Genomic DNA, 26,522 nt, shown 5'->3' with positions numbered 1-26,522 from the left:
CAGCAGTCTGTGCCACATGCTCACTAACAATGCACCCTGCACGGCACACTGCTTAGCATACTCATGGTTCCTGGTTGTACTAATGAGATGCTCTGATTTGTGGAATTAGCAGGCCGTGACCCCCTGCCCACACTGTCGCCAGCATTAACCTACACAGTAGCATGTACTGTAAGCTGCAGAATCCCAGCCGGATGGGCATTGTTGGGGGGGTGAGTGACAGTATTTCCCGTCAGAGAGGTAAGTCAGCCATACGATCATGTGTTGCCTGGACCGACCACCCAAGAGAAAACTGGACATGGGTTACACTTGTAAAATACATTTTCGTTGAAATATGTGTAGTTAGCTGAAGCATTTATAATTATCTAGGCTATATGGCAGACACTTTTTCCCAAAGCAACTTATAAGGCCATGATGGGTAACAATATAAGTGCAGGATGTATTTATCAGTGTCACTGATTGATTTAATAAGCCCCTGCACTCTGAAGCAGAAATGAAAATAAATCTGATTGTCAAGTGCTGACCAACCACAAAGATGTTCTGAAGAACTTAATTAATTAAGGTGTGAGGAGTGGGAAACATTCAGAGGAAAAACCCTAGCTCCTTATCTTCCTTAAAAAAATGAGAAAATCTGAGGGGAAAAGGTACCCAACACAGAGGTTGTAAGCAGTTGTCACTCTGTTATCCTCAGTTTTATTAAAGAGTTAAATTGTTGGTGATTCCTTCCTGATGCTGCCATCTTCATTGGAACAGGTGCTATACCAGCAGCTGAACAGAGGTCACCCAAACAAGGGGATGGGAGGTTTTCTGCACAAGGCCATTTTGTACTTGCATATGCCCTTAAACATTTTTCATTTTCTAATGAGACCATATTGTAACAGTTGAAGAGAATAAACAACTTGAATTTGCCATGTATGAGAACATCATGTTTATCCAAATTGAGATTATTGTCAGAGTATACAGCTCTCTTCCAGACTATCTGACTATTTGAATTTCTGCCGAATCAAACCATGCCGGTGGGGAAACTTAATTTATAAGTTATTCATTTCAGCAGATACTTTTGGGAAGGGAATGGCTTAAATGATGTTTAAAAATTACATGAACAAAAATAGAACATGAAAATTAGAAGCCGGAGCTATCTTCGTAATATCTGTGCAGCTCTTTGAAATGTATAATTCGCTAACCTAACAGGCATCCGCTGCTGGAAGTCTCTGACAAGCTTCAGTTCTGTTCAGTATATGAAGGGGGGGCTTTTGAAAGTTGATTTCCCTTCACTGCCGAACCCTTAACTGCATTTATTAAAGAAGAATTTTAGTGGTGATATGATGTCACTTCCTCCACTAAGAGAAGTAATACACCAAAAAACTTTATATCTTCCATAGTGAGTAACTTTATTTTTTCATTCACTTTTCCATTGTAACAACTGGGGTGACAGAGAGAAGGAAGGTCATGGTGTTAAAACTCAAATATGATTCACATAATCACATGGTTAGAAAATTGAACAACAGAGAGTTGATGAATGGGAGCAAATTTGTATATAAAAGAGTTTTCCACAACCTCAAATTGCAAGGTCAAATTGTGGCAAGCACTGATGACATTCATGGAATAAGTCCACTGATGATGACGGAGTGACTCATTTTTTGAGGTGCAGTTTATAAAAAAGCTTAATCTTAAATGATTATGTCCCATTTTATGATTGTACTTCACAATTATAGGTACTGACTCAGAAAAGAGTGGGGCAGATGGTGCTGGACATCACTCCAATTATGTAGAACCGCGGCGCACTGTGATGACTAATGCTGTTTTGCCCTCCTTTCTTGGTCCACCCTCATGAATCTTCACCAGATGTTTTCACTCCAAGAACATGAATGACAATGTACGATCTGAGCTAGAGAAGTAGAAATATGGAAATGTGAAGACATCTGCCTTTTTTCCATGGAAGAAGCTTCATAAAACCCATTTCCAATATCGTAAAACTACATGGAGGCTTACCCAAAGCATGGACTACTGGAGACTTCTGTCATCACAAATGCAAACATGCCCCATTGCCATCTTTCCCCCATCTTGTAGTCAAGGTCCAAAAACCGTCACAGTCTATTTGACTTTCCAAGTCCCCAGGCTTTCTCGTCTCTCGGCATGGGAAATCGAGAAATACAAAGAGGAATCGCACTGGAATCGAACACTGGTCACCTGGAGATCTGCTGGCTGAGAGCATCTGTAATTAATCTGTCACTGAGGTCCTTTGTTCTGGAAAAACAGCAAGCAGGCCCATTCAAGTCCTCCCTGCGCAAGGTCTAAAATAACAAAGGGACACAATGTGCAAACTTTGCTTTTTGAGTGGCTTTTTGCAGGACTTTAATTTGTATGTGTGTTACAGTATTTCAAATACCTAGTCTTAGAATACCCTGTGACCTCTGCATAGTTTTTCCAGCAGATCTCCATTTATAAAGGTCTATATTGAGATACACTGACCAAAGTATTCGTTGTCACTGATTAAATAATCTATTTGAAGACAAAATAGTGAATACACTGCCTTCCAAAATGATTCTCATTTCTTGATAAAGAAAAACCCAGAAGCAGTGTGTACAATGATGTTATGCCTCCAGTGGTTGTACATATGTATATTACCAAATTATTCTTTTTAAAAAAGTACATTCAATATTATTATTGCCTGGAAATATTTCCTATGCCACATGAAACTATATCTCTTCACTCAATGAGTGAAGTAGCAACAGTCCAGCACAAGATAAAAATGAATACTTTTAGTGTGAATAAACAATATTAAATGAATCTTTTCCTATGCACAGCTTCTGGAAGCATAATGTCTCTGCACAAGCTAGAGTTACTTGAAGTGTATTTTCTTGCTTTAGACTATAAACCTCTGAATGCCTTATACCTGCTATTGTAGAGCTGGTAGGTTGTCGACTTCTCTGCATATCTAAAATATCCTTCATTTTACATTCAAACTGCACGTGCCAATCAAGATATACACTAAAACTGGCATAATATAAAAAACACAGAAAGTAAACTATTCCTTTAAATTATATATTTTAGTCATTATATTGTGGCACTCCCTTGTAAACAGTCACTGTCTAAACAGAATTTACTTTCAGTCACCTGTCTTGAACATTATGTTGGCAAGAAAGATGTCACAAAGCACCTGTGCTATTTCTATTCTTTACGCCTTACTCAACCATAATAATAGTCTAACCTGAAGAAAAGTCTGTCTTCTTAGGATCGGTTCTGCACATACTACATCATCACCATGATTTCTATAGTTTTGCAAAAGAAATATCAGCAGCATAGCCACTGAGCAGATTCATAATGACAGCAGAAATTAAGGGAAAAAAATCTTTCCTTAGGAACCCTGACTCATACTCCAAGTTCAGGAGAGTTCATAAAAGTGAGGACGACTAGATGGTTACTTGGAAAATCAATGACAAACATGGAATACCTTATGGTCCTATTTCTGACAGGGACTCCAGCTTAAGTGACAATATATACTGTATATGTTTTCATTGAGCATCAACATTACACACAAGTAAAAATTATGTACAGTACAAATCAGTCACCCACACAGCTGATATCCTACTAATAAACTACCCCAGTTCTCTGCAGAAAGCACAGCAAGAGGCCTTCCCTTGGGCCCCACAGTCGCTGTGCTTGCAAATGAGCCTTATGCAGGAACACTTAACAGAAATTCTATCCACTCAAAACAGAAGCACTATTCTTCAACGGTCGGTCACACAACTTCTCTTCCCATTCACCCGACTGCCATTTCATTTCACTCGTCAAACTTCTGTTTACTTTTAATTTTAGAGATTTATAACCAATCTATCTTGCACTCAAGAAACCCAAACGAAACAAAGATAGTTACTTCAGAGTATATACCTTCGCCAGTTGCAATACTAGTTAAACCCTGACCAAATTTTTACAGCTGGGTTTACAATCATGGGGCAGATGTAAATATCTTTGGTAGCCTCGGGCTTCTGTGAAGGTGAAAGGTTTGACAGGTGATGCAGAAAGTAAGGAGACCTGCTAAGGCATTTGGCCCCTGCAGGTCCCACTGGACCGTGGGTGTGAACATGGGACAAATTTACTCCTGCTGCTGGCTGGAGCAGACAGCGAGAGAAAAAGAATGAAGGATAATATGGAACTTCTGCAGCGGGGTTGAGGGTCTATAAGTTTGGGCCCAGGAAATATTTACTCTTGAGCATGAGATGTGGTTAGTGTATAAAAAGAAAGCAAGGCAATGTGGTATCACTCAAATGCCCGTTTATTTATTCAGGGAATTTTGCACTACAATGAAGAACAACCAACCATACTTTATGATGTATGTATTTCTGTTTATCTCTGAAGTGTAAACATAATCTGGAGATTGTTATTTATTTATTTGTTTTGACTGAATCTAAGTGAGCAGAAAGAGAAAGAAAGGAAATAAAAATGTGACTTTTAAAAAGTACAAATATACACATCCTAAGGGATGTGTATGTTTGTACAGTTTAAGCTGATAGATAAATGTAATTGTATTATATTAGACTATGTAATTGGTTTAAAATTGATTCAGCTTTTTTCACTGTACTTATTTAGCTATTTATATCCTACATATGATGAATGGCTGTGTACGTACATAATAAGTAAAAGAGAAAAGGTAAAACATATTTATGTTTAGGTCGACTTTCAAACTTGTAAGTCAGAAGTAACGGCATGGTGTACATAGGTTTCCAAGCTTTTGACAGAATTTAGCAGCGACAAATTTTATAATATTTAATTTACATTATTTCATTCCATACACATATAACACCCTATTGTGAAGATCAATCCATACCACACCCATGTACAAACCCAGCAATGCCTTCCTGCCATGCACAGACCTTTCAGTAAGGGCTGGCTATTGACATGCCCTCTACTAAGTTCCTCTGACTAGGTGTGCTTGCATCAGGTGGCATAAATAGGAGGGACAGCTGGACTGGTTAGGGGACACAACTGCTTCTTTGAGTCCCCCCCCCACCCCCCCTCGAATGTGACAGGGCTTGAGAAATCCTTCAGTCTGACACCAGCTTGTTACCATCATACCTACAAAGATTACTTGCAAAGACAGATTTCATGCTCTTTCATATACACTTGTCTGACATAGACTTAGTAACAATGGACCATTACCCACTATTCAGCAACAAAATATTGATAATGTGTGGAGAACATTCATGCAAATATGTTGCCGTGCCACCCCTAACTAAAACTGAGCTGTTCTTTACCCTGCCTGAACTAGGTAACATACTGGATGTATTTATATAATTACCTGAGGTATTGTAGATAAACCTACATAATTGCGCTTTCACGGGAGAACTGATTCTGCATTTTTACTCAACTATTCTCATGGTTTCAGACATTTGATCATCTCAAATTGTGTGTTGGCTGCTTCTAAAACCTCTTAATTCTGATTTTGTTCTTGTCTTATTTATGCAGAATGGCTTCCAGTTGTTATTTTAAATGTTGTGGTTGCTGACTTGCTGACTCTCATTTTTGGCAGGCAAGTTCAGGCCCACTGATTTGCCTTGTTTCAACTGTGGGATACTGAAACAATATTATTTTTCAATTTTTTTTTTCCACGCCCCCACCCCCCTCCCATCAGCATCCCCCAAGGTGGCACCCAGGGTCACTGAAACTTAAGTACAGTCATTTCCCACCTTAAAATGTAATATCCATACAGACAATCAAACCAAAATGGCCTTCATTATAGTCAGCTATGTACATGATAAAACTGAATCACAATGTCAAATTGTTTATGCAAAATATATTTTCTGTTTACAACCAGCAATTTTGGAGACAATGTTGATTTATGCAGCTTAAGCAAATTACAGTACACAAATCACAAATTATAGCATAGCGCTTGCCGTGAGTTTGTTCTTGGACTTTCACTACTAAAGTGAAAGACTGATATCAAATAATAGGAAATGTTTGGTTGCTGCTACAGGTGGTGCAACCAGTTCTTATGTTTAAGGGGCCAATTACATTTTCACACGGGTGATATGGGTGTTTGATAACTTTTATCATTATATAAATTAAATAATAATTGAAAAAATTTATTTTTTGTGTGTTCAGTTTCCCTTTGTCGATTATATTACATTTTTTTGTAAAAAAAAATGAAACCAATGTGACAAATATGTCAAGACAGAGGAAATCAGGAAGAGGGCAAATACTTTTTCACAGCACTGTAAAAAACATTCTGCAGTTGCTCAGGCATGTATTTACTGCATAACGGCTATAAGAGCCAAATGTCTCATGATTCTCTCATTCTCTGACATTCAATGGAGTCCCACACATTCCTCTCTCTTTCCCTATTTATTTCAACATTTTTTTTACTTCTTACTGAAGCAGAATGGCTTATCCTTAATGCTGACAAGTACATGCAATAGCACTCAATTAATGTTGTCACTGCTTTGGAAGCTGATGTTTACGTAACACCAGAATAGCATTACAACCAATAATAAAATCAATGCTAGTTTCATATCCATCCCAACTGAACAAGGCTGGAAGACATTACAATCTTACGTCAATGCTTGCATTTTCAGATCCAAGTGTCCTGTACAAAGGCTTTACCAGCACTTTGGCATTACAGAGGGATAAAGGGGAAAATTGTAGTCAGTTGTTTGAATGCTATTTGGTCATGGGCCAGTAATGGCAAATTCCTTGTTTCTTCCAAATTACTTTTGTTTAGCATTCTTTAAGATCCAATCTAGCAAATCTGGGCAAACACCAAGGAGGAGGTGATTCAAATATCCTGTTTTTATTTAGAGGAATAAATCACGTCCCCAGCCCTCTGTTTATTAAAAACTTTTGCAATATTTCTGTCTACAAAAGTAGAATTCGTAAGCACTGTTTTTGATCTTAAGAGTTTACATTTCTATGTAAACACGACAGAGTTTAACTGCCTGTGTACAATACGAATACAATATAATGTTAAAAACAACAGTCCATTTAAACAGCTTCAGTCACAAAGCTAAATCCTAGGTGAATGAATAAGAACTGTTAAAGAAATTACATTCTTCTAAATATATCAGTTAACCTAAACCTACAAAAACAATGAAAACTGGATTTTGCAATGAGATTACTATCTCAAAGTTGCACATTTGAACTTATGCTGTTCTTTAACAGTATGAATATAAAATAGTGTTTAATAATAGCAGATAGTGTTTTGAAATGTGTAATGATTACATTGATATGCTATACATTCATATGCCTTGTTTTTCTCTAAAACTCATTCACAAAAAATTATTACTCAATGATTCAGCCAATTATTCAAGTAACATCATAAGAATGCAGCCGCTCATCATTTTAGAGCTGTATTGCCCAGTAAAGGCCACAGACAGTTTCTCTGAGCTGGAATCTTTTAGTGGCGTTCCTCTCCATGGATATGCTCATTTAAAACACTGAAATCTATAACTGCACACAGGAGCCAATAATGTTGAAATCCGGTGCTTGAGATTAAAGAAAAAAAGTAGGTAGAATAAAGCAGTAAAACCAGGGCAGAGAGAAACCTGTTTGCGTTCAGACTGAGTCTCACAAAAGCCTCATGCGCAGCCAAAAGGGCGCTCTTGCCAGGGCCTGTTAGTTTAAATAAAGGGGTTTATTTTGGGAAATGCCTCACAATAAATTGTTTTGCACACTCGTTAATGAGGGAGCTCCTCGCAATCAACAGTGCAAAACCATCTACAAAGATTTTTCCCCCCATCCTCTGACCACTGACCCATGCCAGACAGCACAAAGGGAGTCTATTAGAGTCACTGTTACACAGTGCAAAGGTATTGACAAGTGTTGCATTTGATGGGGATCTTTAAGCCCTTCTGGTATTTTCCAGTGCTATTTTTACTTTAACGCAATTAGCCATTAGTTTTTCTGAATTCATAAATAGAGAAATGTGAGGGGGGCAGATGATAGAAGACATTATGTAATTCACTGGCCCTCCCATTATTATTTACTGGCCAGCTCCTCTCCCTGGCAGCCATTTTAAGTGACTCTTATTAAATCTGATGCCCACTTATTACATAATGTTTACAAATGCGGCAGCTAATGGCCAACTTTCCCTTTTTGTTTGGTGGAATTCCATCACCCGTTTTCCCTTAAAAAGACAATGGACGTGCTCCATGCAAGAGCACGTTTTCACCGCTATTCACCAAACATCCATTCAGGCTCTCTTGCGCATGAGACAAAGACGACAGCAATTACAGTGGATCAGCTCGCAAATGTACACAGACATTTTTCTCTTTTTTTTTCTTTTTTCCTTTTCTTTCAAATGTTTGATAAACAAGTTTGAAAACCAAAAAGAAAGGAAGTTGTCTATACAATGAATGAGGGCTGAACTGCGGGCGCATTGACAATGACCCCCTCCATCAGACTTTTAATCTTTTTTTTAAGCATGTCACAAAAGAGGCTGGCTAGTATGAGAGCAATCTGTGCTGTATTTATTGAAGTGGAGGTCAAGCAGAGCTCTGAAATGAAAATCAGTGGTTGCAGTGGTTTTCCTCCTCTTCTGATAATTATAACCACCCTTGATTGTGCTGGGATGAAGGCAACAATGTGCATGACACACAATAATAAACAATAGATCAAAGCCTTCAAAGTGTACCACAGATTGTTTAGGAAAGTGTTCCGGAGATCAACTGATATTGAAATGCCCAAACTTTTGGTGCATAATCCTTAAGAATTATATGAAAAATTGGACATGAACATGCACCCACAAAAAAAGCCACTTGTTTCATACGTGCAGGAATGGGCAATAAGTTCAAGTAAATGTGGGTCAACTGCACAAGAAAATGCTGGACAAGTCTAGTTATAGGGCTCTAAAGTGCCTCCATTTTAGGAGCATTTGTTCCTGAAATTTGATGTGTGATAGCTGGAAAAAAATGAAAATTTAGATGCACATCTGCTAATTGGGAAGCAATAGTGTGCTCCCAAGTCTTTTTTAACTAGGAGCAAGTGTGCTCCTGGGAAAAATGTGAGGATAGCCAAAAAAGCATAACTTAACAGTATATATTCTACATCCTGGTTTATATGTAAGAAGGTTAAAAAGGTAATAACTAGGCCTATGTAAAATGAGGATCCTTGTAGTGTGCTTTAATCATGAAATATAATTATTGTAACATCTTTATTTTATATAACTATGCCATATAATGAAAATTTCCACTCAGTAAGGCAGTGAAAACATATCCAAAATGTACAGTATATCAATCCAGAAGGAACATGTAAGCAACTGGCTCAGAAACGTTTAGAGGCCACTTTGAACTAAATCAACCATTCTCTGGTTGGTTGGAAGCAACCCTGAAATAAACCCTTTTGGAAATCACTCAAGAGTTGCTCATTATAATAACCATGCTATGAGGGATGCGGAGAGCAAGTCTTAAGGAACTGCAGACCATTCATGTCCGACCTTGGAAAATGTCTGTCTAATTTTGTCCACCCCTTTGAAGGGGGAAATGCGGTGCTTCAACACTTCAAATAAGCGCTGCAAAACATCAATGTCTTCTTTCAAAAGTAAATGTTTTGTTCTTTCTTCAGTACTTGGTTAAATTCAAGTCATACAGTATACCGTAAATCCAAATGTGCACCATAAATACAGTTTGAATTGCCCTGCTTGAGTTGATGGCCAGATAAGTGTAAACGGAGTGGATTCTGAACCAGTCCTAATCAAAACTGTGTAGCCATACTTTTATGCAGCTAGTCACCACTATGAAAGGAGAATTAGAACACTTAAATAGATTCCATTAAGCGTCGGTTGAACCGAATGGGTTAAAGTAAAGTAAAGTAAATACGGAACTTTGTGCTAAAGTTAGAGAACAACAGAAGCAAAATATGATTGGGCAGTTGTAAAGCTGAGAAAATAAGATTCTGTATAACAAAAGATTTTCAAGAACTCCAAATAAAAAAAATGCTGTAATGTTCTAAATAATCATAAACTGACTAAAATGGTAATCAAGGGGAAATGGAAATGGAAATGGCAATTACTAAGCCCTAGCATACACTTTTCATTGAACATGATTTTATACATAAAACTTTGCATTCAGAACTTCATTTAGTTGAACTGAATCCATACTGCAATACTGTTACATATACTGTGAATACCTTGCAACATCACACCGCTTCATTTACAACAAATTGCATTTGATCAAACAGACTCTGCTTCAGCGTTCTTATCACAGGTTCAATTGCAGTCACAAAAGCTGATATGACCTGCAATTAATATGCTGACTATCATATTCAGAAAAGTACGATGTCAGACTGTGCAGCAATCAAGTATAAATGATCTCAATGTGGTAAGGGATTATAACCTTACTGCTAACAATAACAACACTGCTTCTTAAAAAATCTTATAATAATGTAATATTGGTCAGTAATGATTGTGGCAATGCACACTTTATAGTCTCCCACTGCACAATATCTTTTATTCACCAATGTTTTCAACAAAGCTTTTCTGCTTTTACCCAAAAGGAATGGAGGCAATCAACCGGACACTGCGACGTGTAAATTGCATTTACTGTGTGTTATTTTGGCAATGGCCTGTAATGGTACGAAGAGTCACTCACTGACCTGGTACAGCAATCTTCCCGGCAGTAGGGTGGACCATTTCCTGGATTAGGCAATTGTGGAGGACCTGAAAGAGAGAAAAAACTATACATATTAGAAAAGGGCAACAATAACAAACATCTTATTAAGCTATCCAGTGGTGCTTTCGGACATAATTAACAAGATCCCCCACAGAATTTCCATGCTGGTTTTAGTAAGGGAGGAATGCATGTGGGTACCAAGTGTTATTTTTCAAGATAGCTCATCTAATTAGCTTGCATGGCAATGCAACTAATTAACCCATTTATGCGTCTACGTTCACTGTCAGACGAGGTAAGCAACTAGTACAGTAGTATTCAATTTTCCTAAATTATCGGCTTACAACTACTAATCAGCTTGGCTCAAATTTCAAAATATAAATATTCAAAAAGCAAATTGTTCTAGCCAGATATTTCTTATTTTTGCCATTTAGTATGGAAGCCACTTCTATGCATAACTTGTCTTTCTGTTATATTACAGGTCAAACTAACAGAAGGAAATAATTGTGTGGTTAGGAGCTTTAGTGTTACTGGTGGTTAGGTAACTTGTGACAACTTGCCATCATAGACAGCGTCATACCGTTTCATACAATTACTTAACAAAGCTGCTTCTCTGCATGAACATGCAAACCCTTACGACACAGAAATATTACCACTGCAAATACGTTTAAATAAAATGCATAATCAGGATCAGAAAAGATACTGCAAACACTTCACATTGTATAGTAAAATATACGTACGTAAGTTATTGCTGCAGATATTTGTACCTCACGCTGAAGCAGAGAACCAATCAAACAGCAGCCGAGTGCTGAATGATGAAAAAAGCCACAGACCTGACCTTACCTGACCTCAATTGCAGCAGCTACAGTGTCTCTATTATTGTATATTTGTCACACTGTACGGTTCCAGATCTTTAGAAAAATCTAATATTAGACTAAGGGAACCTGAGTAAACACGAAACACAGTTTTTGAATTATTATTCTATTTATTTAATGAAAAAAGTTATTAAACACCCTTGTCACCCATGTGGAAAAGTAATTGCCCCCTTAAAATTAATAACTGATTTTTTACTTTTTCCTGCACTAGGGCCCACTGCCTTGTCTCCTGTGTGACAATAGCATTGCACTTACAGTAATATGACCCGCTCTGAAGTTCTTCTCTACAGGCTACTTAATGAGTTGTGGTGGCCCATTAGCCTTCAACAGTAACCAGCCTGTAATTTAGATTTGGCTGTTGTGTCTGAGGGATTACATTTGTGGAAAATGATACTGGGCCACAATTAGAAGCCAGTCACTGCTTTTCATTCTTTGTGGGACAAAACCACTTCCTCTATGCTTGCTACTTATTGGAAGTGGAAAGAAAATGTTCTGTATAATTCTTAGATTACTAATAAAACATAATTCTGCTACCGATAATTAATATGGCTCTCATGTTTTTCATGCTAACTCTTCTTCCACTAATGATAACTTGAACTCTCTGGGTTGAACTCTTTTCTAACAAAGCACTCATCTACTGGCAATTAATTTATGAACAGACTTTTCAGAAAATAATATTTAAAACTGTTGATAGTTCAGAGGCCGTAAAATGTTAATTTAATTTAATTTGGTCTGCTCTGTAAGCCCTGATATAACATAATAAACTTAAATGTTGAATGATAAACTCTACGTTGCTGTATCTGCTAAAGGTACACCCTAGCTTTGAGTGAACCTTTAAAGAATAAACAAGAGCACATCAAAAGACATCCTGTTCTTTTACTGTGGAGTGCAGATCTGGTCATTTATTAATTATTCATTGGAACAAACCATATATTGGTATAAAAACTTTTTTTCGTGCCACTTCATTATTTTATGTTTCCCACCACACAAGAATCATAGGCCTCTCTTTCTGGTCTGTCAGAACACCTTAGTTTCATTAGTGTTATATGTACAAACGTTGATGCATTCAACCCAGACAGTTACATAAGACCAGCAGACTCTCACTCATCAGCTAATGAATATATGGTAGTCACTGGGGCCACTGGTACTTCATGTACCCAGTGACGCCAGTTTTTATTTAAAAGAACCACATACGAACATCACCTCCCAATCATATATTATTAATTGGAGAGTACAGCATGTGCCACATGCCATGCTAAATAAATTCAGACTTCATACTGTGCAGGGCAATCGTGGATGAAGAGCAGACGTTGGTTCTGTCTGTCCTTTGTGGTCTCCTTCCTATGGGTGACTGCATCCTCAGAATAAAAGAGCCTGAGCACACTGTTGGAGAGCTGGCTTCAACATGTACAAACCGTCACTTTAATTATCTTATTGAGTCGACCATGAAATGCTGAACAAAGCTGCAAAAGCTATGGAGTTCATTTTGCTGATCTATTTTCCTCGTAAAGGACTGGTGACTGACAGAGGTCATTGGTCCACTGAACTTTTCATGAAAGAAAAACAAGGGTCTCCAACTTCCCTGCTGATGATTGCTCAAAAAGTCTCAGTTATCCAGTGTGAAAAATAGGTCTAACCCTGATCTGATCCCTTTTAAAGTCAAACAGGAAAGACATTAGATATACCATATATTGGAATTGTAGATACACTTTAAAAGCCACAGCAAAAAGCTTTCAACTCCTGGAGTGAAGTGTAGCTAAAAATATGTCAGTACAAAACAAATATTTGTTGTAATAAACCATTATATGTATAAAATTGGGCCTATTTCTGCCCCTCTGACCATGGATACCATAAGCATGATAAAACATGTAGTAATTATGGTAAAAAAAAAAAAATAAAAAAAATTAATGGCAATTGGGATGCTGGGTGGAAAAGGCCAGGGTCTGATACGTATTGTGAACACAATTGTGGCACTATTATGTAATAAATTCAGGTAAACTAATCTTAACTGTTTAATATATTATTTCAAAAGTTAAAATAGAAGCCATGTCATGTAAAAATACACATACGAATGCTTATTTCAGTTCAAGATGGAAATAACTGATACAACTGACACTGGTAATGGCAGTCACTGGCTTGAATATAGAAAGTAGAAAGTTTTTGAAGGAGAAAAGCAGCCAAAACTTGTTTCATTTACCCATTTAAGTATGATATGATCATATTTCACTTTGTAAAACGACCTTAAAAAACCTTTCTATGAACTTAATGAAAAGATCTGGGTCACATACTGTAGATGTGGAGAAGACCATGGTGACCTGACTGAGACAGGCTGGCAATTCATCAAGGTGCACTAACTCACTGGACTTAATTACTCCACCTTTGTGACTGAAGAAACAGTTCATTCCATTCTGGCAGTTGGACCTACTTCACTCCTCTTATTTTGAAGAGATGAAGGCAGATGTTATGCAGCGACTGAGTGTGCGCGCGCACTTGTGCCTTTGACTTCGGTTCTTCAGAGCTGTTTGCACGGAGATTAACTGCCAAGGCGAGTCAAAAAGTGCAATGCGTTCGAGGTCTAGGGGGCAGCTGAAGGCACGGTGCTCTGAAAAAGGAAAATGCGGAACACATGGTGGCTACTTCTTTCCAGACCTGTCATTTGACTGAACCTTCCAACTAAGGAATATGAGTGAGTGTTTTGGCAGCTTTTTTTATGCAGTGGGGGGGAAAAGGAATCTCACTGTCTCTTTTTTTCTGGAGACAGGGATCTTTTTGTGTGAGATGATTTACATCTGTCCCATCTTTCATCCCAGCAGCTGGGGAGGGAAACATGCTCATATGAATACACTAAACAGAAGTGAATACTACTCTGAAGTTGTGGCCTGAAATTCATTAAATGCCACCATTAGATGATAATTGCAGAGTGGTCATGCCATAAATATCAGCATCATAGAAAATGAGTGCAAGCTAAAAACTGAACTATGATCCACAGCATCTGGCACGTTACACTGATATATTAGTAAGTAACAGTAAAATATGTAGTTCTACAAACAATAAAGGAACAATTGTTACATATCTAGGCTTGGCACAGGGATGCGAATTTCATGCAATTCTTAAATTTAATCGATCGTCGGCACCCAAAATTCCTTTAATGACGATTAACTGAGAAGCTTAAAATCTACTATGGCCTAAAATGGCCTATAAAAAGAATGCCACAAAATGGGCCTACCAATTAACAAGCAGTATACTTATCAGAGTGATTTTATTAAAACATGCTCAAACAATCATTGAAACAGAATTTGTATTGTGTATTAAGGCCATAACAGCAAGAAACAAAATTCTAAAAACACGGATTCACGGACTGAGAAATCTACACAGGAGAGGAGGGATCACTGACATTTTTATTAGCTGGCTGAACTGCCACTGCAATGGTGACAAAAGATATTGCTTATTAATGCTGCTTATTAACACTTAACTTCGTAATAAACAAATTAACTGGATTAGCTTTTTTTGTATTTCAGAGAACACGTGATCACTAACTCGGTCTTATGATTAAAAGAACAGATTGATCTATTCAATACTTTAAATTGTATTCTATAGCTCAAGTAGTAGGCTATTCATTTGATGAAACAGTTGCAATTTACCAACTTTGTAAAGTAGGCCTCTTGATGTGCAGCAAGCAAGAAAGCTAAGTAAAGGGGTAAAATAGAATGAAGTGCCATGAAACCCCCAACAAAAGACCATGAATAGGCTATATTCCAGAAGGCTGTAACATATATTCGTAATATGAATAACATAGCCTATATGCCACTACCTAACTTAAAACCTAAGCATTTTTGTTCAGGAATATGTGAATATCTATGTGCATTGGGGTCAATCTGGTGTGCAGTCTGCTGAAGGTGAGACTAGCAGCTGAGACGACACACTCAGATGGTACAGATTGTTCCACTTCATTAATGCTGCCAGTTGAAGGAACTATGACTCCTCAACGTTACACCAGTCAAGGGGATTTGTGTCTAACAACGGAAAAAAGTGTCTCTCTAATGTAAAATCTAATCACCAGCGTTTGGTTATTAGCTGAAATGGTTAATTGAAATTTTTCTTTTTAATAATTAAAATGAATGGACCAACATTCTTATTAACAATTAACAGTTAAATGACTAACTGCTAACATCCCTAGTTTGGAATATGACGGATTTTTTTTCATTCTCAAAAGAAAAAAGGAAAAGAAAATAATTTGACAGAACAGCTCAAAAATGGAGAAAGAAAAATTCAAGTAAAAGCATCAAGACTAACAAACAACCCAGATATAGGCCAGTTACTTAATTTAAACATATCTGCAAACCTAAATGAAAATTGAATAATTCACAATCAGAAGGTGCTTTTTATTAGGAACTTCAGTATCAGAACTATCTTATGAGCATCACAATTTTCATTTCGTGCTCAATGCTAATCTCAATGACCCACCTGCTAACCAGACTAGTACATGAGCACCACATGTGTGTCATACTGCGCTCAATGAGAGAAATAGACATTTATTGGATTTGACTTCACACTTCCATGTCTGCACATGGTAAAATGCGTGTTTACTGGTATCCCTCTCATTCAGAACGGCTGCCTGGCTGCCCTTCCACTGCCGTGACATGTCCCCCTCCAGAGACTTCACAGAGATCCGTTTAGCAAGGTTTGCGGTGGTATGGGAGGGGTATGGGGAAAAGTGAATATGAACATTGAAGGATGGCTTTAATTTAAACATGTTTTATGTCGTTTAAATCTATGTATTTATGTACTGGTACGTTTGAAATGAACTTCTATGAGCTTCTATGAACTACACATTGTGGCTTCTGACTGTAAGAGCTAGCAAAGCATAGCATCAGGGCTACATCCCTGCCTCTGGCCATATTTAGCATCTGTGGCAGAGTGTGGACAGGTTAGCTTCTGTCTTTCCCCTCTCATATTCGCTCAAATATCAGCCTTAACTGTTGGCTAGCTTTGGGATGAATTGTAATGTCGCCCAATTGCCCAACATCAGTGCCTGACCTCACCAATACTCTTGTGGCTGAATGGAAGTGAATCCCTGCCCCCATGTTACAAAATCTAGCCCAAAGCCTTCCCAGAAGAGTGTAGGGTGTTATAGCAGCAGAGGGGACCAATTACATATTACTGCACAAGGTTTTGGAATGAGATGTAGAACAAGCACATATGGGTGAGATGTTTGGGTGTCCACATACCTTTGGCCATGCAGCGTACAATAAATACCTGTACCACATATACTGGGTATAGACTTCATCACCAATGTCTCTTCTTTTCTCAACTTCTACAGTCACTGGAATTGCAGTGCCTTGTAACAAGGCTACCTTTGTTGTATCATCAGCATCGATAGCACACATGTGGACATCGCATGCATTCCACACAGCTGTGTTCCATTAAAATAATTACCACCAGCAAACAAATATAGTAACAAATGTTCAAAAATATCAACAAGATGACAAATGAGTGCAAAGGGACTTGTGTTCTTTATTGACAACAGTCAACATTTATTGGAGTGAAAATATGCGAAACAACACCACTCAATGTGAAACCGCAAAGTGGAGCGAGGTCAGCTAAATGAAAAACAACAAAGCTCATTCCAGTCCATAATGGGAGACATAAGCTTGGGGCTCGGGGACTGGTCACTTTGGGAAGGCTTAGAGTCTTATTCCTACTCATAAATATTTCATATATGGAAATATAATGATGAATGCAAATGAAAGAAAAACTTTTCGCTAAATCAGTAGCTCTCAACATCTCACCAGCTATTGGAGCAATACCAGAATGTACCAGATATGAGTGCCTATGTCTTTGATCACAGTTACAGTGACTGATTTCGAATGCAAAACCACAACCCCCTCCCCAGCTTGGCGGGCAAACTTACGTGACTATGTTTCATGGCACTGGTGCTGTCTCAAGAAACAACATCTTGTCAAAATTTATCTTGTGGTGTCCAAAGTCCGCATACGTTGACATAATATTTATTCTTGCCGTGACACAAAGGACCAGCTGCATTGCTAACATTATCCATGTCAGAACATTATTACTGTATTGCTATACCCAAGAAATCTGAGCTAAACACTTCAAAGACAAAAGTCAGATAGAATCTTCTTTGTTGCTGAACATATATGTCAATGGACATTAAAGTATGATTTAGAATCATCTGGGGACATTATTTTCCAAAAAGCACCAAGATTAGTGGGTAAGCCTTCAATTCCTATAGGATATAAATTTTATCAAATGTTAACCAAATGTACATTTATTACATATTTCACTGAAAGTATGTCTATCAAAAAATAATTTATTTTGAATTTATTTTTACCCAGATGACAAATTAAGCCTTTTAATTATAACCACTGAGAAAGCAACAGAGCACAGTGCATCATGTCATGAATTTCTATGGGTTATCAGTGAGTTTACAGTACCTCATCCACAGTAGACTGGAAATCAATATCAGAATTTGGCTGTGCATAAAAAATATTTCATTCATAGCAATCACTCATTTTGTTAGTGAGAGCTTGAATAATTTGAGACTGACTTTTGGAATGATAGAGGGCTAAAGCTGTCAACATGCAATGTTTTAGCCATTTACACGTGTCTAACACATCTTGCTTGCTGTTAAATGAATGAAACTTATTCAAAGGCAGAAACCAGCAAATAGGAGTTAAATGAGTTTTGTAGTACATGTGCCTTTCATTTTCCTAAACTAGACTTTTGTAGCTTGACAGTATACACAAGAGAGTGAGCACTGAAACTTGATATTATCATAACCTTAAAAATGACTGTTTTATTAAATAAATATTTAAGCATTATTCCCTGGTGGCATTAACAAGGTTTGCTGTTTCCACGGATTCATGAAATTGTATCTCATTTTTTGTATGTACACATACATCCAAATAATAGAATAAGCCAATAAATGTGCCACCCTGATCTTTTTGGTCCATTTATAATAATAGAGATCCTTGTCCTGCTGCATATGCTTGTATTATTCATAGATGATACAATTTATATTAAAACAGAAGTACTGGGCACTGCCTGTTAACACCTGTTTAAAGGTCTTGTGAATCTGGTTAACTTCCTTCCTTTGATGGTAAAATATTGTTACAGTGGAAGCTGCCCACCCAGCCAATCAGAGAGTGAATTATGTTTCTAACGATGCTTTTTCTACTTGAAGCCAAAAATAATATTCAGAATCTACTGCACTACATTGACACACATAGGCATCATTGATGGAAAATATAAGATTATGTCATAGTAAAGAGGCCTGGCAGGCCCAATCAAGCAAAATATGTATGAAGAAATTTAAATGGCAAGCCTTGAAATTTGGATGTGAAGTAATTCAAGACTAATTAATCGTAGGAAATGCTTCAAATCCAAGAAAGCGTATGATGAATTTGGCAAACTCAAGACTAAAGCAGAACAGAAGAGGATATTTCTGGTAACGACCGCATGCTACAGTATGTGTAATCATACTAGATATCATTCAGTAGATTAATCACTCTCAGTCAAGTGAATAAATTATTGTGAATGTTTCTTTTTCATAATCAAGTCCAGTATGTTTAAAGAAGATATACTGAAACAAAGCACATGAAGGCAGAAGCATGAAAGTTGCCTTGGATGTTGGTCACAACAGGTGATAACAGGCAATGTGATAAGCATGACTGGCTAAAATGAACTCTAAACACATTCACATTGATCATTGATCTAGCAGGTTTGTAATGGTTTTTCATTTACATACAGTATGTTCTAAATGTTTATTTAGGTAGTCGGGTGATGTAACTATCACTGTGCAATAATCAATATCACAAATTGAATATTCTATTTGTTACGGTGCATGTCCACTGCAGCATCAAACATCGCGTGTCGACGCGTCGCTTCACGTCGCCTAGCTGCTTGGGGGGCGTGTCAAAAAAATATGTGGTGGGCACTGGTGGGTGTTACGAAGTCCTGCTGAAAATGGGTTCCCGTTCATGCACCATGTATAAATATAGGAGCATCACAATATACTTTGTCTAATAAGCTTGCAAAGGAGTGGAATAACCAGAATAAAATTAACATTACTCTCCAAGTATAACTGACTTAATTTTTTAAAATTAAGTTTTTGGGTTAGGGGTAGCAGAGTTAGTGCCAAGTTAACAAGCTAGCTATCTATCGTATATCAAACCAGATAATTTGCCGCCAATTTTAAATCCAGAGAACATCCTAATATATCACAAACCCGCCATGGACTGCAACAAGAAGCTAGTAATAGCTGCTCTCTACCTCGTATAACACCGGGAATGCAGCTACAGAAATGATCAGTTTTTCCTCCATCCTCAAAATGCGCGGAACTTTCGTTAACGAACAAGATTTTGGCTAGCCGGCTGAAGAAACAGCAGCACAGCCTTCATCTGATTGGCTCAATGGAACGCGCTCGACGGATTCATTTGCATAAAGTTGAGCTATGCTCAACTTTTTCGTCGCACTTCTACCCGTCACTTCAGCGCGCCGCTACCAGAATGCATTGCGGGGCCAATTGACGGTTGTCCCATAGGAAATGAATGGGAGGCGTCAAATCGCGCTGCTTTCGACGCTGCAGTGGACATGCACCGTTATGCCATCACCTGACCACTATCAGTATATTGCTGTAGAAGAGGACTATAAAGGAAGTGTCATTTATTTTATTGCATTTAATTTTTAGGCTTTTGTCTGAGAATTGTTAAGAACTGTGAGAATATATTGACTTAATAACTATATTATAATAATTATATTATCTTTATTGGCATCATTATAATTAAATGCCATTACTGATATTTAGACTGATGTAATCACATGGCTTGTTGGATGGATAATTCAAAGCTGAGAGTGCTGCTGAGTGAAACTTCCATGGCCAAGAATAGAGATGATCTGTTCCCCTGGCCTTGCATTCAGGTAACATCTGTGAAGTTGTGCTAAGAACAAAATGGTATACAACAAAATTCAAACTAACACTGTGATTGCAATACCTCAGCACTCATTTTACATTGTTACTGCTGCATCCTCATCTCTCTCTATATCTCTCTATTACCCTTTAGAGTCATTCTTGCAGTATCTCTGAACCAACTGTGATCACAGACTAAATTACCTATTATTATTATCTATTGTAGTTCAAGGGTCATCTTCACACAGTATCAGTATTCATGAATGGAAATTGCATGCATTTTCAAGGGCAGCTTTTTAATCTGATTTATACATATAGCATGTCAGGACTACGCAACATAGACAAGTTATCAGTGGCCTGCTCGTCGCTTGGCACAACTCATCACAATCATAACATGCATGACTACCGCTAGCTGGGTACAATATAGCCAGCTTAGATCACAGAATGTCACAATGTTTTAATTCAGCACAATCTACATTGGAGAACTGACAGTCTGTTTTGGATGCTGGATGCGTTCCAGCTGTCTGTGGAGAGTTACAATGACTGGCCTTTGATCTGAGTCAAGATGAACATCCTTGTGATGTTCCCATACTCGCGGCAGTTGTTGAATGCATAGCACTGACTATGAATTCACTGTACATTTTTCTATGGGAAGGATAATTGAGATACAATAGTAAAATGAAGGGAATGTGTTGCTGATTTACTCTAAACAAACTGTGTCTTTTAAAATACCGACAAAGCTAAATAGCGAACATTTTTAGAGGTGATTTGTTCATAATCATTTCACATGACTTCAGCATAGATTATAATTCTGATGGTTTGGATAGATAGGCAAAGTCTAATACTGCAGACAAAACAATGTCTGAAATACTGTAATTAAAACATCTTGAAAGTAATGTAGAAAATCCTGTATGTGTCCAGCTACCTAATATACTAATACATGCAACACATAGCTACTACTGTATATTTACTGTTAGCTAGCTACTGCTAGCCAGTTATTGTATTTACACAAGTACCTAACAAGACAAAAAAAAAAATTCATACTAGCACCAGCTAGGTTTCCCACTCATAAGAAACCTTGAACCCACACAGTTTTAGTCTCCTAAAAGTAAGCTTATTGACTGTGCCACGGAGAAAACATTTTGACCAAGTTATTCTTTGTCAAATTACTATGACCATGCCATTGCAACCCTGGTCCTAGAGAGCTGCACAGTCTGCTGGTTTTTGTTTTGACAAAAATTGGCAATCAATTCAGACACAAGAAAGCAAGTGAGTGAAATTTATTGTGTAATCAACAGCTATAAATGTTTGAGTTCTGAGTAACAATAAAAACAGGAGACCCTGCACTGTCTTTTACCTTCCTTGGTGTGGATGATGCACAAATATCAGTTAGAACAGATAAAATCCACTGACAAATTCCAGCACTTGTAAAGGCTTTTAATTCTTAATTCTCATTCATTCAGGATATCCCAGCAGAAGTTATACTAATTGCTAAAAGGACAATTTTTAAAACCTAAATCGCAATCTCTCTACCTATTTATGAATTAGTGAAACAACATTGTTGAAAGTTAATGGGGAGTAAATACAGGGGTTTAAATTACAGAAAGGTGATGTAGCAAGTGACTGAAAGTAGAGTGCTGGTGTATTGCCCATATAATGATTACTTAGCATTAGGCACCTGGACAGATAAGACACCAACACATGCTGAATCATATGACCCCCTGCCTTGAGACAGCAAAAACAAACCTGCCCAGGATAAGCGGGTATATTTAATGGTTGGATGGATGCTTCTGTGCACCAATAATTGCATTTTTATTTGTGTGAGCAAAGCTGCCATGCTAAACCTGAAATTTCAAATGAGGATAACTAATTTACAGCTATGTAATCCACATGCATGGTTTCTTAACGTGAAAGCAACAGATACTTTTCAAGTAGGGTGGGTGATGTTTTAATTTTAAAGATAATATTTTTGATCTGGAAAATGTATTACTATGGGTTGTATGGTTCATTTTTTATGATTCCCAAATTATAGTAACCTGGGGAATTATGTGTTTTTTAATATCCCGCAGTCTTGGTGTTGTAGGCTGGTGGCATATTGATTGCAAATTGCCCCCTGTAGCTTTAAGAAAAAAAGTGTTTGAGAAAAGCAAAAGTGTCAAGGAGGTAACAGGTGGATTTTATTGTAAGGTGATAATTAGCTAGAAAGTGTGGAGAAACTGTGCACTTTTCGGCTGTAGCAATACTTGCTACCTAGCTAGTCAGTTAGTGAACTCCTATAGGCCGGTGATTGAGTTTGGAAAACTGCTAATTAATAACATACACACTGTATACATAGCGCAGCCTACTACAATGTTTGCCGTAGTGCAAAACAATGCCTCTATTCTTTGCTGTGTTGACTGTTTTTTTTTTTTGAGAGAGAGAGGGGCAGGTGAATATAAGAACCCCCCCCTTTGCATAGCCTTGCTTAGGATGCTACCAAGATGGCCACCCTGCCACCACAAAAGAACTACAAATTCCAGGGCCTAACAATTACATTTATTTGGCAACAAAAGCGTATGGCAAATAAATGTCATGTTACTTCAACATACTGCGTATTGTGAAGGAAGTTGGTTGGGGACATGAAGTTGGCAGATTGGAGAGAGACAATCAAATCTGTTTGACCGACTGCAGATAAAAGCATTGTTTGTTCAGATCACGAATCCAAGGAGTGAGTACTAGTGCCATCATGCTGCCTCTAACATAAATTGACTATGACCAAATTCAGTTTAAGTACTACTTGACAAAAGATTTTTAAAATATCCCACATATGTCACTGGAGAAAAAGTGTTCAGTTTTGTTATCTCACCATTTATAATTTAAATTTTATGCTTTTTGCTTATGATGTTGCTGTTATGTTTGATGCATTTCAGGATTCACTGTTTAAAAACTGTGTTTTTATGCTGCTGTACCCTGCCTTGTCAAATTTTAATAAATTAAACTTGAAACTTATCCCCAAGTTATACTACAGAGATGGTCTCTAAGTTAGGATGGACAAGGCACACAAACTTGCATTGCATCATACTGCATAATTTCCAAATCATTTCATGTTTATTTGTCCTTTTAAAGGCACTCCTGTGGTGATGTATTATTTGATTACAGAAGAATAGCTGTGGCATTCCTGGGTGTGTAATTACAGGAGGCTTTACTTTGGCACAAATGCACTGCTTACTAAAACTTTGGTGAAGAAGTCCAAGAATGCAGGCCTATTTAAAATTTGATTGAAACTAGCACATTCCTTGTACATTTCTGCAGAGGTCTCCATGGAAGCTGGTGCCGGCAGTAGTTTCCTAACAATAGCAGATTAATTTATTAACTTACTATGGCTAGCTTCCCTCAGCTGAGCAGCGCCTGTCAGGCTAGTATGGGACACTATATTATCTTAATGTTGAAAACAAAAGAGCAGACAAAGTTCACCCTGGAAGATACCATTTGCCCCATCCAGAAGAATTTCAACCTGTTGGGCCGGGCACAGCCAATGTGTACAGAGCTCTGGCACAGGTTTGGTAAAGCAGTGTAAATCTGACTCAAGAGAAACAATGACCTCAAAAACAGTTTCAGTATACTGTATGTTATTACTGTCCTATCTACAATGAACAATTAGTGTCTCAGTGCCCTGCCAACCTCCAGACATATATACACTCTACTGTTCTGTATTTGGAGCCTTACCGGCTATGTAGCCATTCTGTGTCAATGGCATAATGCCTGATGCTAATGGTAAGGTATTTCTGTTCTCATTAAGATAAGAGAATGTAATAATTGTGTCAGGTGTCATTTGGTGGCAGATTCCCTTGTTTCAGCTGACAGTGATGCATGAGCTTCAGTGCTATCCTCTGAATATAGAAGGTCCAGAAGAACTGCAGGTTGACTGTGTTGCATCAGCACACATCCACCATTCCCTGCAGTCGCACATTCACATTCAAAAACCTACAGGCATCATACACCATCATCCGCACATTTACTAATGGGTATCTCCCATTAGCCTACCTGCTTAGCCTACCTGCATGTCTCCTGCATGACTGTAGGAGGAAACCAGAGTACCCAGAGGAAATCCACACGGACATGGGGAGAACATGAAAACTTCACACAGAAAGGCCAAGGCTGGATTCAAACCCAGAACCTTCTTGTTGTGATGCACCACCACCATGCCACCCTGCACAGCAGCAGCCCAAGTCAAATTTGAACAGAAGCCCCACACCAATCCCTTTGAAAAGCACTTTGTCTACTCACTCATTTGTGAGCAGGTTTGTGAATGTGCCGATGTTGCATTTTCGCAAGTTGAGAGAGGACTGTGATGCCATAGTCCTGTGATGCCATATTTAAAGCAGTATATGTCATGCAATTTGTTTAAGTCTTTCAAGTAGAATATATTAGGACAGAACTCAGACAAGGTTTTTGACTGTTTCTGGACCTCAGTATGGTTGTGCTGTACAATAAGACAGAAAAATGTGATTTCTTTAGCAAGACTTTACCAATTGTCTAACCCAGGGGTTCTTGAACTCTGTCCTGGGGCCTCCTGTGTATTCTGATTTTCGTCCAACCACAATCACAATCTCATAATTTTAACAAGCTGCTAACCAGCTTAATTAGGTGCTTTACAAGTTTAGTGTGATTATTTACCCGATTAATCCATATATTATCCCTGAAATAGAATACAATTCCTATGTTTATATTGTGCTACATTGTGCTGATTGTGCTACACTGCAAACAATTACTTAAAAAGGTAACTTTTTTGATCAAATGACAGACAGAGGTAAATCAATAGGCTCCTAATTAGGTTGTTGAACACTTGATTAATTTAATTATTTTTTTCCTTAAACTTATTAACACAATGTAGGTTTGACTCATCATATTGCTTTGTCTTTGAATTCCCCATCTTCCAGATGGTTAGTATTAGTGGCCAGGTGTCCACACTTTCACCAATTAGGAACCTACTGCTTCACCTCAATCTTTAATTTGAAGTTTACATGCACCATTTGTAGTTCTGCATGGCATGCTGAGGTCCATAAACAGTTTTAGTAGGTTTGTCTCTGGCAACCTCTGAGTGCTTTCCCTCCTTGAACATCTTAACCAAGACACCACCCAGATAAGGGAACGTTATGTTCTTGTGGCTTATTCCCACTGAGCTTCACTTCATGCTTTTTTCTTCGACTTGATTTCTGAGATATTCAATGTTTCCGGCGTCAGTTTTTCTTTCTGGCTTTCAGTTTTCTTGCCAACATGAGCGCCAAAATGGCTTTCACTTCATTTTGACATGGAGGCGGCTTATATAAAATGATTAATTATTATAGCCCTGTGAACATTAAAGATGATTCTGATGAAAAATACATAAGAGGAGGCCGTCAGGCTCCTATATGTTCAAATTAAGTATGATTTCTGACAAGCGATGTGAGGATCAAAAGTTCAGAATAAGCAGGTTCAGAGGAAGATTGCTAACATTTGGATTTAATATGCATAAACACTGAAACAAAAGAGCAAAAACTTTTTTGTATTATTTAAAACTGACAGGCTCATGCGCAGCATTTAATTCAAAACAGTCTTGTCTTGAGACTGCGTAGCATTTCGCCTTTGATGCCGCCACAGGCTCAAAGACTAAAGCAATCTCATATGCTGCTTCACAAAGAGCTGCTGACACCTACCACTATGCAGAGGTCACCAAAAAGTCCTCAGAATAACAGATGAAAATGAATGTGAGGTGTGCACCTTATTCAACCAACCCTGAAGATCTGTACACTCATTTAAGTGTTAGATTTGGGCAGTGCACGTAAATATTAGCTGTATGACCTTATCACTGGTTATAAGATGGCCTTCCACCTGTGCTTAACAACCACACGTACCCTTAATTGGCAGGTTTCATATAGGACTTACCTACTTATTTGGGTGATATCTACCTATGGCAGCAGACATATAGCCATTAGGGGAGTGCCCAAAGCTGAATACCTTATTCGGAACTGCATAAATAATGAAGCCTAAACAGATAATGATTTATCCAAACATCAAGCCTTATAGTTTGTTTGTTTCACAAAAACATCTCTCTAGAGCAGACAAATACAATAGTACATTTAAATTTCTTGACATTCATTATTTTTT

At 37.8% G+C, this 26,522-nt stretch overlaps 1 protein-coding gene across 1 annotated transcript in view; it reads right to left on the bottom strand.

Moving 5' to 3' along the window:
- sugct (succinyl-CoA:glutarate-CoA transferase) overlaps nucleotides 1-26,522 on the bottom strand; it is a 96,916-nt gene that overhangs the window by 8,788 nt on the left and 61,606 nt on the right. The window contains exon 13 of the mRNA XM_064330876.1: nucleotides 10,582-10,645. Within this exon, the coding sequence (XP_064186946.1) occupies nucleotides 10,582-10,645 (64 nt within the window). The remainder of the gene's footprint in view (nucleotides 1-10,581; nucleotides 10,646-26,522) is intronic.

The sequence above is a fragment of the Anguilla rostrata genome, chromosome 4 (genome assembly GCF_018555375.3).
Source record: "Anguilla rostrata isolate EN2019 chromosome 4, ASM1855537v3, whole genome shotgun sequence".
Classification (NCBI taxonomy): Eukaryota; Metazoa; Chordata; class Actinopteri; order Anguilliformes; family Anguillidae; genus Anguilla; species Anguilla rostrata.
Note: the sequence above shows the minus strand (reverse complement) of the source record. Positions and strands in the feature narration are given on the sequence as shown.